The 14,331-nt window shown below is 43.6% G+C and overlaps 1 protein-coding gene across 1 annotated transcript in view; it reads right to left on the reverse strand.

The window, feature by feature from the left end:
- Positions 1–9,957: 9,957 nt before the first annotated feature.
- The window catches only part of znf609a (zinc finger protein 609a), a 108,365-nt gene continuing 103,991 nt past the window's right edge, over positions 9,958–14,331 (reverse strand). The window contains exons 5-9 of the mRNA XM_017725267.2: positions 11,934–14,280; positions 11,333–11,762; positions 10,785–11,120; positions 10,492–10,570; positions 9,958–10,222 (exon numbers count right to left, since the gene is read on the reverse strand). Of these exons, the coding sequence (XP_017580756.1) occupies positions 10,497–10,570; positions 10,785–11,120; positions 11,333–11,762; positions 11,934–14,280 (3,187 nt within the window). The 3' untranslated portion in view covers positions 9,958–10,222; positions 10,492–10,496. The remainder of the gene's footprint in view (positions 10,223–10,491; positions 10,571–10,784; positions 11,121–11,332; positions 11,763–11,933; positions 14,281–14,331) is intronic.

Raw genomic sequence — 14,331 nt, forward strand, 5'->3', positions numbered from 1 at the left:
TTGAAAAAATAAAGTCTTTTTTGACACAGTAAGTCGGCATCTCAAAATAACAAGTCAAAATGTTAAGAAAATACAGTGGGTTGCAAAAGTATTCATACCCCTTGAACTTTTCCATATTTTGTCACATTACAACCACAAACATAAATATATTTCACTGGAATTTAATGTGAAAGACCAACACAAAGTGGTATACAATTGTGAAGTGGAAAGAAAATTATACATGAATCAAAACATTTTTTACAAATAAAAAACTAATAAGTGCGACGTGCAAAAGTATTTAGCCCCCTTTTCCCTGAGTGCAACCAATTGCATTCAGAAGTTGCCTGATGACTGCTAATGACTCAAAAGGGTCCACCTGTGTGTAATCTAATCTCAGTACAAATACAGCTGCTCCGTGACGGCCTCAGATGTTGGTTAAGAGAATATTGGGGAGCAAACAGCATCATGAAGTCCAAAGAACACACCAGACAGGTTAGGAATATGGTTTTGGAGAAGTTTAAAGCAGGCTTAGGTTATAAAAAGATTTCCCAAGCTTTGAACATCTCACGGAGCACTGTTCAATCCATCATCCGGAAATGGAAAGAGTATGGCACCACAGTAAACCTGCCAAGACAAGGCCGTCCACCTAAACTTACAGGCCGAACAAGGAGATCACTGATCAGAGAGGCAGCCAAGAGGCCCATGGTGACTCTGGATGAAATGCAGAGAGCCACAGCTCAGGTGGGGGAAACTGTCCACAGGACAACAATTAGTCGTGCACTACACAAATGTGGTCTTTATGGAAGAGTGGCAAGGAGAAAGCCATTGTTAAAAGAAAACCATAAGAAGTCCCGTTTGCAGTTTGCCAGAAGCCATGTTGAGGACACAGCAAACATGTGGAAGAAGCTGCTTTGGTCAGACGAGACCAAAATAGAACTTTTTGGCCACAATGCAAAATGCTATGCGTGGCGGAGAAATAACACTGCACATCACTCTGAAAACACCATCCCCACTGTCAAATATGGTGGTGGCAGCATCATGCTCTGGGGGTGCTTCTCTTCAGCAGGGACCGGGAAGTTGGTCAAAGTTGATGGGAAGATGGATGGAGCCAAATACAGGGCAATCTTGGAAGAAAACCTGTTGGAGTCAGCAAAAGATTTGAGACTGGGACGGAGGTTCACCTTCCAGCAGGACAACGACCCTAAACATAAAGCCAGAGCTACAATGGAGTGGTTTAAAAAAAAGAATATTCATGTGTTAGAATGGCCCAGTCAGAGTCCAGACCTAAACCCAATTGAGAATTTGTGGCAAGATCTCAAAACTGCTGTTCACAAACGCTCTCCATCCAATCTGACTGAGCTTGAGCTGTTTTGCAAGGAGGAATGGGCAAGAATTTCAGTCACTAGATGTGCAAAGCTGGTGGAGACATACCCTAAAAGACTTGCAGCTGTAATTGCAGCAAAAGGTGGCTCCACAAAGTATTGACTCAGGGGGGCTGAATACTTTTGCACGTCGCACTTATTAGTTTTTTATTTGTAAAAAATGTTTTGATTCATGTATAATTTTCTTTCCACTTCACAATTGTATACCACTTTGTGTTGGTCTTTCACATTAAATTCCAGTGAAATATATTTATGTTTGTGGTTGTAATGTGACAAAATATGGAAAAGTTCAAGGGGTATGAATACTTTTGCAACCCACTGTAAGTAATTATTTTGAAATACTAAGTCAAACATTTATAGGACATACGCCATTTCGACATAGTATATCATTTCGAGATACTGTGTCAGAATAAGAAGAAAATAAGTCATTAGTTCTAGGTAGTTAAAATGTTAAAATGTTGACATACTGCTGACAAAAACAGAGAAAGCTAATTCACTCACAAAGAAGATGCAGCCATTAAGGGCGTTTTTGGGAATGTTTTCATGTAATGTATAGATTATGTTATGCATTTGGCTTATATCCATCCATCCATTTCCATAAGCCTCCATCAGGGTCACAGAAGGGTGCTGGAGCCTATCGCAGCAGTCATCGGGCAGGTCGCCAGTCCATCACAGGGCAGACAGACACAGTCACTCACACACTCACACCTTTGGACTATGGGAGGAAACCGGAGAACCCAGAGGAAACCCACGCAGACACGGGGAGAACATTCAGACTCCACACAGAGAGGACCCCGGTCACCCGGCAGGGGAATCGAACCCAGGCCCTCCTCACTACGAACCCAGGTGCTACCCACTGCGCCACCGTGTCGCCCATTTGCCTTATAGTTCCTTCAATTCTCAGACAAACCACTGAAGTGAGCTGTTAATAAATTGCTTGAGATTACTGAACAGAACCGCCCACCAGTTTCTTAGTTTCAAGGAAGCACACCAAGAACTTTAACAGAATGAATGAGTCATTTGACACAACACACTCATCTGGAAGCAGCAGTGGAACCTGAATAAATCAAAATGAATAAATCCATTCTAATGAAAACCATGTTTCACACCAACTGTATGCACGACAGCTGGAACATCAGTTTAAAGAAAGATTACTAGATTTAAAGCATTAAACTAAGCTATTGTAGCACAGGAGTGCTTGGTCCTGGCTGATCCAGTTACTGAAGTTACCTCCCCTGATCCAGTTACTGAAGGCTGTCAGGAGCCTCTGAATATTAGAACTGAACTCTCCAGGGCAGCAGATCAGGCCCAGGGTTGGGAACCCCTGGTGTAGCATAAACATTTTCACTGATTTCATGATTTGATTCTTGTCAAGGGACAGAATTTGGATTTGAAGGCATCTCTAAGTTCATTTTCTCTTGCACTCATGTTAAAAAACCTGTAACCTGCAAGATTGTGGACTGAAAATGATTGCTTATGCTCAGCAAACATAACCATTGTTCCTGAATTCTAACTCTGCAACACACTCATGACCTTGTAAACATACTGTATTGACACTAATGAGGATGACAATATGCCTGTTAACAATACGAAGGTGAAGTTTCCTGTAGTTGTGAACATTTTGGTGAAAGTTGTCTGAGTGCCAACACATCTTATTTAGGTGTACAGTCAGTCAACTGAGGGGTGATACTAAGCATGAGCGGGAAGATAATTCGCATTAAAAGGCACATTACTGAAGATGACAGCCCAATAGATGATGTTCAAGCTGATTCAGAGACAAAAGATGTTGAACAAGTGGAACTAGTAGTTTTACAGGGCAGTTAGGAGGTTATAGCAAGGAGGAAGAATGAATGGAGGAAGTTTCTTTAAAGGCTGCTCACTGGTAGCTAAGTGGGATTGGTGGGACTGTATATGAGGAGGTGGAAAAACACAATGCTTGGAGACAGATCACTGTAAGATTACTTGAGATGAAATTCCTTGTGAAGATAATATCTAGTACCTTGCCAGCTTTGTGGGTGGTAACAGGGTGTGCAAGATTAAGGCAACGTGACATGTTGAAGAAATGTAGGCAAGATAATTGAGCTTTGAGAGATTAGAGTTGGAGAAGCAACGTCTTCAGGAAAAGAGCTTAGGTTGTTTTCACAGAATTTTCCCAATGGAGCTTAGGTGTGATGCAGAATCATACACGGCTCAAAAGAGCAACCTCAGTAAGTCTGATAAATAGGAGAGCTTATGATCAATGAAAAGAAAGAATTATCATGAGTTAACCAGTAATGATGCCTAAACCTCTCAAGATTCCTGTGGAGAAGAAAAAGGAGCAGCTGGAAAGTTGATCTTCTTTCGGCTGCTCCCTTTAGGGGTCGCCACAGCGGATCATTTGCCTCCATCTTGCCCTATCTACTGCCTCCTCTACTTTTACACCAACCATCTCCATGTCCACCTTCACTACATCCATAAACCTTCTCTGAGGCCTACCTCTTCTCCTTCTACCCGGCAGCTCCATCACCAACATTCTTTGACCAATATATCCACTATTCCTCCTCAACACATGTCCAAACCATCTCAACCTGGCCTCTCTGCCTTTATCTCCAAACTGCTCCACCTTCACTGTCCCTCTGATCTGCTCATTTCTAATCTTGTCCATCCTTGTCGCTCCCAACGAAAATCTCAGCATCTTCATCTCCGCCACCTCCAGCTCAGCCTCCTGTCTTTTAGACAGAGCCACAGTCTCCAAACCATACATCATAGCAGGACGCACTACTGTCTTGAAAACCTTCCCTTTCACTCTTGCTGCTATCCTTCTGTAACACATCAGCCCTGACACCCGTCTCCATCCACTCCATCCTGCCTGCACCCTCTTCTTCACCTCTTTTCTACACTGTCCATTGCTCTGGATGGTTGACCCAGGATATTTGAAGTCATCCACCTTTACGACCTCTACTCCTTGCATCTTCACCTTTCCACCTGCCTCCCTCTCATTCACACACATGTATTCCGTCTTGTCTCTACTGACCTTCATTCCTCTCCTCTCCAGTGCAAACCTCCACCTCTCCAGATTCTCTTCCACCTGCCCTCTACTCTCACTACAGATTACAATGTCATCTGCAAACATCATGGTCCATGGAGCCTCCTGCCTGCCAGCTCTGCACATCACCCTTGTTCTTAAAAATGGGGACCAGTACACTGCTTCTCCACTCATCAGGCATCCTCTCACTCTCCAGGATTTTGTTAAACAACCTGGTTAAAAAGTCCACTGCCTTCTCTCCTAAACATCTCCATACCTCCACAGGTATGTCATCTGGACCAACTGCCTTTCCATTCTTCATCCTTTTTAAAGCTGCCCTCACTTCCAATTTACTAATTCTCTGCACTTCCTGATCCACTATCTCTCCCCCTGTTGTCCTCATTCATTAGTTCTTCAAAGTACTCCTTCCATCTACTCAACACTCTCTGTTCACTCACTTGTACATTTCCCTCTCTATCCTTTATCAGCCTAACCTGCTGTACATCCTTTCCAGCTCTATCTCTCTGTTTAGCCAAATGATACAAGTCCTTTATCCTTCTTTACTGTCCAGCCTCTCATACAGCTCATCATAGGCCTGAGCCTTTGCCACCATTCTTTTCGCTATGCGACTAGCCTCACAGTACTCCTGCCTACTTCCTTCATCTCTCTGGTTATCCCACTTTTTCTTAGCTGCCTTCTTCTTTTGAATACTCTCCTGGACTTCCTCATTCCACCACCAACTTAGCTGGAAAGTTTATCTAAATATTTATAATACATAATGCTGCTGTCAAAAGAAAGCTTCTCGTCTTAATTTTTTTCTCTTTCACACCAGACAACCTTTATATTGTGTTAACATTTAGTGATTGGTGCAGCAGGAAAAAAAAAAGTTTACATGGAATAAAATGTCATTTTAACATATGATGAATTTGGAAATCCTGGTAGTCAGCTGTCTGGCAGCTTCAGAAAACACATTTCAGCAAATTTGTCTGAAGTCGCAAGTCACTCAAGATACACTGTATCTCCAAAAGTATTCATTCACCCATCCAAATCATTGAATTTAGGTGTTCCAATCACTTCCAGCCACAGGTGTATAAAACCATCCAGTGGAGACCTGTTCTCTGGAGTGATGAATCATGCTTCTCGGTCTGACAATCCGATGGACAAGTCTGGGTTTGGCAGTTGCCAGGAGAATGGTACTTGTATGACTGCATTGTGCCAAGTGTAAAGTTTGGTGGAGGGGGGATTATGGTGTGGGGTGGTTTTTCAGGAGTTGGGCTCGGCCCCTTAGTTACAGTGAAAGGAATGTTTCAGTGTTTCAATGTTTCAGCACCAAGAGATTTTGGACAATTTCCTGCTCCCAACTTTGTGGGAACAGTTTGGGGATGGCCCCTTCCTGTTCCAACATGACTGTGCACCAGTGCACAAAGCAAGGTCCATAAAGACATGGATGAGCGAGTTTGGTGTGGAAGAACTTGACTGGCCTGCACAGAGTCCTGACCTCAACCCGATAGAACACCTTTGTGATGAATTACAGTGGAGACTGCGAGCCAGGCCTTCTCGTCCAACATGAGTGTCTGACCTCAGAAATGCGCTTCTGAAAGAATGGTCAAAAATTCCCCATAAACACACTCCTAACCCTTGTGGAAAGCCTTCCCAAAAGAATTGAAGCTATTATAGCTGCAAAGGGTGGGCCAACATCATATTAAACCCTGTGGATTAAGAATGGGATGTCACTTAAGTTCATATGCGTGTGAAGCCAGAGGAGCGAATACTTTTAGCAATATAGTGCATGTTGTAAAGTTTGACCTGGAGTTTCCCCACTGGACATCTTTTTTTGAGCAGATCTGATTGACGTATCCCTTCTGGTTATGTTTTCTTTATTGGCTCTTATAGATAGATCCTTCTGGTGATCTTTTCATTTTGGGCTTCTATAAGAGGATCTGTCTGGTTATCTTTTCTTAATAAGCTTCTGTAGACTATTCATCTTATTTTTAAGATGGGCTGCTCTTGATAGACATCCTGTCATTTTGATTCAGCAAAATGCAATTCACTGTTCCTCTTTATATCTTCACATCAAATTACATGACCTATAATCATGTATCATGAAATGATTTACATTGTTAGACTATAACTCTGAATGGAATTGCTAGTATTTTTGTATTAGTGAGTCTTTTACTTGGTTAAAACAACTTGTTTTCTTATATATTTATCACATCAAAACAAACAAAAAAAACAAAAACTTAACTGTCAAATCTGAACATAACTAAAATGCATTCTCAAAACTGCATTATCATTGATCTAAAAAGGAAACATGGATAAGGCTACTGGAGTGATTGTCTCATAAAAAGATTTATTTTCTGCCTAAATGTACAAAGGCAAGTTACAATATTGTATAAAAAAAAAGAAATGTGGCAATGTACACTTTACATACGACAACCCCAGGAAGAGAGTGAGGGATAGAGGCGGGGGAAGAACGATACAGAGCTCGGAGACAGGGGGAAAGAGATAGAGCAAAGTTTACAAGAGAAATGCATCCAAACATAGAAATAAACAAAAGCTGTAAACATCTGTCTTTCAAGTACCAATGATAGTGAGCCACAGCTCTCAGACTGAGAGAATCGGGACAAACACACTCTGCATGAGAACAAGGGGGCCCAAATAGATCCTGGTAGAACCTGGGAGGAAAAGCACATTACGTCCTCCCTTCAAGGACTGCACGGGACCAGCCATAGTAGCACCTTTTGAGACAAACATTAATGTCTGATGTTTCAAAACAAAAACTGACTGACTTGATAAACACTCAGAATGCTGAAAAAAAAAAGAAAAAAAAAAGCGCTTTTTCCTCAATATTATGAACCATGTCACCAGACAGCACAACTTTACTGGTTACGTTCAAAGATAAAACAGTTAAGTGAGATTACTACCATTTATGTAAAATCCCTCCCCGCATTATACCTAAGGGTGTTCGTACAAGTCCCCCTTTTACGCTGATCTAAGTCCAGTTTGCTGGTTTCTCCTTGAATGGTTAAGGTTAGGATCAGGGTTTGGGAAAGTGGTCCTACACCAGCTTAAAAGGAACACTTTTACCCTGAGCCACAGAGTATGTGGGATGAAAGTGTTAAAATCTCCCCACCAGGTCCAACAGAACATTTAAATTCTCTATGTGGGTGGCTTACCTGTTCGATTAAGATACAGTAAGTTTTTAAAAGAAATTCACTTAAAAAAGGGAATATAAAGCACCACAGCTAAAACTGCATGTTTGTTAGTGTTTAAGATGGGACTAAAATAAAACGGTAGACTATTTAACTGAACAAATGTCAATGGTATGACAGTACATGCCATGTTAAAGTTGTTTGTCTGTGATAACAGTATATGACCTTTTGTCTGTATACATATTAAAAAAAATGCAAGCTGTGACTTTGTCATGATGTGCACCTGAGGGATGCAGGTAGCAGTAAAGAACTATGGAGAATTGGATTAACTACCTGGCAATGAACAGGATGAGTGAAACAAACTAGTGTGATTTCAGGGAAGCAGTAGCCGAGAGCACTGCTTGAACCCATGCCTGTAATCCCTGTTATTCTATTAGAGAAACTATGGCCTGGGTTTAATGTCTTATGCTAGTGCAGATTTGGAACCAAAAAAAAAAAACAAAAAAAAACACAAGTCACTTAACATAACCAATTATGTTATGCATTCATATATTATTTTAGCAAATGAGATCCAAAGAGCCAAATTAAAACCAAAATGTGACATGCTTGGTTGAAGGTTTGGGAGGAAAAGACACCCAAGTAAAGAGAGAAATGGAGCAGGAGAAAAAGACAAGGAGCGAAAAAAAAAAAAAAAAAAAAAAAAAATCACAACACTTCAATTATAAAGCCGTTACACCAGCTACATATTCATATTATATCAACAATAGTAGAAAAAAAGGCTAACAGACAAAAAAAAGAAAAAAAAAGTAGGAAATTCCAATAGCATCCAACAACCTTTTTAAAATAATTCCTCTGTACAATATATACAGAAACCACATAGTGAGTGCATGTGGGAGAGAGAAGGGCAGCAAGAGGAAGTGAGGCAAACGTGCACAGCTTGCCTTACTCTCTGTGTTAACGTTTTTTTTTCTAGTGCTATAGTACACCATGCAGATACACATGACAGAGTGGAAGGGATAGGGAGCTGGGAGGACATCCGGAAAAAGGAGCTCCAATAGTGAACACCAAACAGCACAGGTACTCCACTGTCAGGTATACAGTAACTCTACACATCAATGTATTCGGACTGGGATCCAACTAAGGAGCTTGTGTGATGGACCTCTCTTGGGCCTAAGAAGGGGCTGGCGGAGCGCATTTAGCCGCAGATGCTCAGTGAAATGTCCCTTCCTCTTTGTGCCTTCATATATGCACTTGCCCCAGGGCTTTCTGGTCCATGCAGTTTGGCATGAGACTCTCAAGCAGCAGCATGTTGAACAAAAGCATGGGCGTGCGTTACAGTTCGTGACCAGGCCATCTTGGTTCAGAATATCTGGTCAACCCCATGCCGCACATACACACACAAACACCTCTCAAACAGACGACACCTGTCTCAGTTGCAGAAGCTGGGCTTGAGGGAAACTCCTACAAGAGTACACTAGCCTTCTTACCAGCATGGCTGCTGAGTGGTGTTGGTAGCATTGCCACAAAACAAGGCACTACTCCAGTCCAGCGTACAAGCAGTAAACACACACTCCTTCCTTACGAGTCCATTGCAGCATGTTGGAGCGCCCTTCCGAAGCAGCCTGACATCAGTAGTCCCACTGAAGATCCAAACTATGATGTTAAATATGGAGCAGTTGCATCAATGATGCTGGAGAAAAGTGTAACCTCTCAGAAGAACACTTTACCCTTTGCTGCTACTTGTATACATGAGCCAGTGTAACAAGCAGTTGATGGAAAAGCACTGGGAGACAGGTGTCCTTGTCTCTTTCAAAGAAACAGGAAAAAAACAACCTACCAACAGTGAATGATCTAGGCTGATTGTGGGAAGTGAGTTTTGAGTGCCTTTAACAAAACTGTGAACTCAAGTAAGTGGATGTAAAATCTTCACAACTGAAATCGTAACAGGAACTCTAGTTACTCCCCTGAATCTGAACTGAGTGAGAGAAGTGGCATCATCAGCTTGCATAGAGTCCAGAGCACATGTGTGTGTGTGGATGTGTGTTCTGGACAAGGAGAAAGAAGATTGTTGAGACTGTTGCATCTCTTAACCCTTTAAGAAGAATCTATAAAAGAAAAGAAAAGAGAGAGAGAAAAAAAAAAAGAAAAAACAGTAAAATATCCACCAATGCGTGTAATCCTCACAGCACTTGAGGAACAGTTCTGTGAAGTAACTGTTTACCCTTTTCACCAAGGCGCAGTCTGGTAAACAAAGCAATGTAGTGACGACATTTTCATACTGTTCATATTCTCAGTCCTCCATTATCTTTAAATCAAGGTTTTCTAAGAGCTAGCATGCCATGTGCAGTCTCTGTAGACACACCATGTCTCCTCTCTCACGAGTATGTAGCCTGCGGCACTGGGGAGGGGTGTCTGAGCGCTTCCGGCGAGGTGGGGGGTGGGGGGATGGGGGTGGGGCTGTAGGGGTCCTGGCAAGGATCGGCACCCAACATCCATCTCCAGTGATGGGAAAGTGGTGGGGCAGAGACACCGGGATATCCGGGAAGAACAACCAAAAATTCAGGAACACCATTGAACTGATGTCATAAACTGCACACACTTTACCACATGTGATCTAATCACATGGCTGCAGGCAAGCTTGAGATCCACAAGTCACCTTTTCCCTGGTGGAGAAAAGAAAGGAATAGTCTTGACGTCACCTCTGCCTACAAGATAAACAAGAAAGAGACTGATATAAGTGGGAGGAGACACCATCGCGGGAAAACATCAGGATTTTACACTGTTCTCAGTCTTGTACCTAAAATATAGGTCATAAAAAGCCCAAAGATCTTTTTCCACTAGAGGGCAACAAAGACTGCATAGCAGTCTACTGAGGAGACTCTTTGAAGGGTTCTCACAGACCTATTCAGAATCTATAGCCTCAGGTAACAGACAAATGACAATGTTTATGGCCTGATAAAAGAGAATATCTTACCATTCTCACCTCCGTGCTGGGGGGTACAGTGAAGGTGCAGAGGCTTGTTGACTGGCAACAATGGCTGATGAGGAGAGACCTATTCAGGGAGAGATGAACTGTCAGAAATCAACTGACCAACAAATTACTTAAAAACTGTCAGTAAATGTTAATTGTTTCTAAGTGTTTAAAAACCAAAGACTCATTACAACTGGTCAACTGATTAATTATGACAGTGGTTTGATGGAGAACACAATAAATGATGAGTATACAACAGCATTCCTATCCACAGACAGATGGTTTAATTCTCTAACCTGTGGCATAAGACAAATCATACTGTCCAGAGAGAAGAGGGTAGCCCAGGTGGTGATGGGAAGGCATGATTCGCTGAGAGGGTGAGGATCGTGGTCGGTCACCTTCTCGGTCCCTCTCATTTCCACTCCGTTCTCTCTCATGTGGTGCTTTCTCGCCTACTGTGGGTGATTTGCTCTTGTACTGGCTGGCGTGCTGATGCAGAATGTCCAGGGCTTTGGACTCAGAAGCTGACTTGCCACTCACTGTGGGACTGGAGCGGGCCTTCTCACCTTCCTCTCCTGGGGGCATCTTACTGCCGTATGGTGAAAAAGAGTATCCTGCTGATAGGTAGGACCCTGGAGAATACATTCAAAATTAACACCGTTCGGTCCTCTTTACTGAACATTTAATGACAACTAGACAAAACTGTAAGGGGTAACATGCAGCTAACATGGTTATATCTCAAGTTATATGACTCCAAAGTAAAAAAGGATCTATAATCACCAATTTAATTAGGTGTTTATGGGTTACACATGTGTATTTAAGTTTTAAGTGCTCTCAGTCTTACCTGGGTAGTTCTGCATCATGACTGAGGGCATTCCCCTGTATCCTGGGTGACTGGGGTCATAACCCTGGCCATATGGGTATCCATGCATGTAGGGCATGTAAGACTGGTGCTGAGGCAGAGCTGAAGAGAACTGTATATGGGCTCTGGGGTCTTTACTGATCCCCCTGTGCTCCTCAGAGGCTGCTGAGGTCCGTGGCTCAGGGCCCTCTTTGCTTTCTTCCTTAGGAGGAGCTTCTTTGGGACGAGTTCTTTCCTCTTTGCCTTTCCTATCTCGGTCCCTCTCTCGATCTCTATCTCTGTCCCTGTCTCGATCCCGCTCTCTTTCACGATCCCGCTCTCGCTCGTCCTTCCACCTCTCCTCATCTAGCTGTTTTTGGGCTTCAGGATACTTGCTGGGGTAAACATAGGGCCATAGTCGAGAATCAGGTTCCTGGAAGAGAAGAATGAACTTAAGAATTCAGAGGAAATGAAAGAAACAATCCCACCACACCATTTCAGCATCAACAGTTAACCACTGTCTAAAATGAAATGACAGCACAAGTTTAATTATTCAGAAATTACTTGCACATTTAAAGGAACTAGAATTTTAGGGTTTCCTAACCTGTCTGTACATGTACATTGCCTGCTCCATGGTCGATGGCCTTCCAGGCTCTATACTGGGCTTCTGCTCCTCTTTGCCATGGTGCCCACTTTCACTCAGCTTCATCTTTAGCCCTTCTGCTTGCTGGCCTAGTGGCTTTCCATCTTCTCCCTTTGGGATGATAACGGATTTGGCAGGCTCTGAGGCTGGCTCTTTGGGCTTGGTTTGAGGCGGAGGCTTACCAAGGTCAGAGAGACTTGGAGCTTTGGAAAGGGTTGGGGGAACTGATGCTTTTTGCTTCCACTCCTCTGACTTCATGGAGGCTTCCCTGTCCTTCTGAACAGCCTCAGATTTCTTCTCTGCCGCTCTGTGCTGTTCAGCAGCTTGCCGCTGCCGCTCCTCACACTGTTGCCTGTACGCTGGGTTTGTATTCATCAAATGATTATGATAAGCCTGGTCTGGTGAATAACCATAAGGGGGCACATAGGCATACTGATTGTAGTAGAGTGGCTGCATATACATGTTAGAGCGTTGCTGGATGACTGATGGCTGCTGCTGCTGCTGCTGCTGTTGTTGACTAGAAGTGCTAATCTCTGACTTGCGATCTTCAGACTGTTCCGATTTACCCTTTTCATCTCCTACTTCCTGCTCTTCTTCTTTCTTTACCTTCACAGTGCCATCTTGCAAAGTTACACCTGTACTGGAGACTCCTGGGCTAGGGTTTGGGTTGGCGTAGTTGGGTGAGTAGTATGTCTCATAGTTAGGATAGTAGGGAGATTCTTTGCTTGGAGGCTGAGTTGGAAATAAGGCCTTCTTGGCCCCTTCCCTGGCAGACTGATCCTCAGACTTGACCTTCATGCCTTCCACTTTGCCTTCCCCATCTTCACCTGCATCTGAAATGTCAGAGTAAGCAGGACTGTTGGTTTTCACTGAAGAATTATCTGCCCCATTTTGGGTTACTACATGGAGTGGGGTGAGGGGTTGAGCCATACCTCCACTGTCTATTCGACTAGCTACACCAATGGAGGGACTGGGAGCATTATCAGTGAAACTGTAGATTTTGTCAGCTTCAGCCTTGATACTAGCCAAGCGACTCTGGTGGGGGTCTGTTGAGCCATTAAGCAGGCCATCATTTTTGCTCCCTGGGTCTGAGGATTCAGAGTAAGGACTTTTTCCTTCCTCTGACTTCCCTCCCTTCCCAGGGGCCTTAGGGCTGTCAACCTCTTTTCCACTCTCCTTCTTTTTCTTGTCTTTTTTCTTCTTGTCTTTGGAACCACTTAAGGCTGGGTTCATGGAAGGGTCACCTATTACTACAGGCTTAGGCTGGATGGCTTTCAGCTGGGGGCTTTTGGGAATAGACTGTACGACTGTGCTCACACCCATAGAGGAGCTTGAATTAGGTGCAGGGAAACTTGAAGCTTGCAAGCTATAGAGCTGTTGTGGTGGTATGGAGGGTACAATAGATCTTGCAGATTTCACACCTTTCTGAGAAAGCCTCTCTGCTTTGGAACCAGTGCCAGACTTCTTAGCCTTGTCCAGACTTTTCTTGTCATCAATGCCATCATTGCTAGCCTCGTCAGTAAGACATGGGCCATCTTCACAGCCATCTAAGTGCACTCCAGAATCATGGTCAGCCTCTTGTTTCTTTTTGGACTGCTTGGAAGCATATTTGCCTGATGAAGGTGAGGGGCTCTGGGCATCAAACCCCCTGCCTTTTGGGGTAACAGATCGGGCTGGAGAGACAGAGCCCTTCTGGGAGATGGAGGCACCATTGCAACTGCCTGGTTCTGGATGTAAAGTAGAATCCTCCCCATATTCACTGTCCCCATCCATGTCTAATTTGATATCATCATCATTGTGGGCACGAGCCTGGTGGTACTTCAGGCCATTGATGTGTTTATATTTTTTGTTGCAATTTGGATGGGGACAGTCAATGAGCACTGGAGATGGACAACTGCGGTCCAGGGATGGGGGCACTGCCTCTGCTTTGATTGTGGGGATGGGAAGGACAGCATGTGGCATTCCGCTGTTTGAATTTGTACGCATGCGTTTGCTACCTTTAGTGTCCTCTGAGCTGGAATTAGGCTCCATATCTGAGGCAGGTTTGCTCTTGCGTTTGTTTACGGATGAGGGGCTGGCCTTGACATCTTCAGCGTTGCTGTTGGGCGGCGTTCGGCCTTCAGAAGAATTCTGACTGCCCCTTCGGCCCTTGCTGTTGGATGCGGCTCGGGTCTTGCTGCTGTTGCTTCCCTTGTTATCAGAGGAGTTGCTGTTCTCATTTACTGGAGTGTTGCTGTTGGGTCTCATTCTTTTTCCCCTACCTCGTCCATTCCTCATCTCCAAATCACTTGTAGGTGACTCACAAAACCTGTTAGAACAGGAAAGAACAGAACATAAACAATAAGCTTGTTGCAGAAGT

Source organism: Pygocentrus nattereri, chromosome 11 (genome assembly GCF_015220715.1).
Source record: "Pygocentrus nattereri isolate fPygNat1 chromosome 11, fPygNat1.pri, whole genome shotgun sequence".
NCBI classification, from domain to species: Eukaryota; Metazoa; Chordata; class Actinopteri; order Characiformes; family Serrasalmidae; genus Pygocentrus; species Pygocentrus nattereri.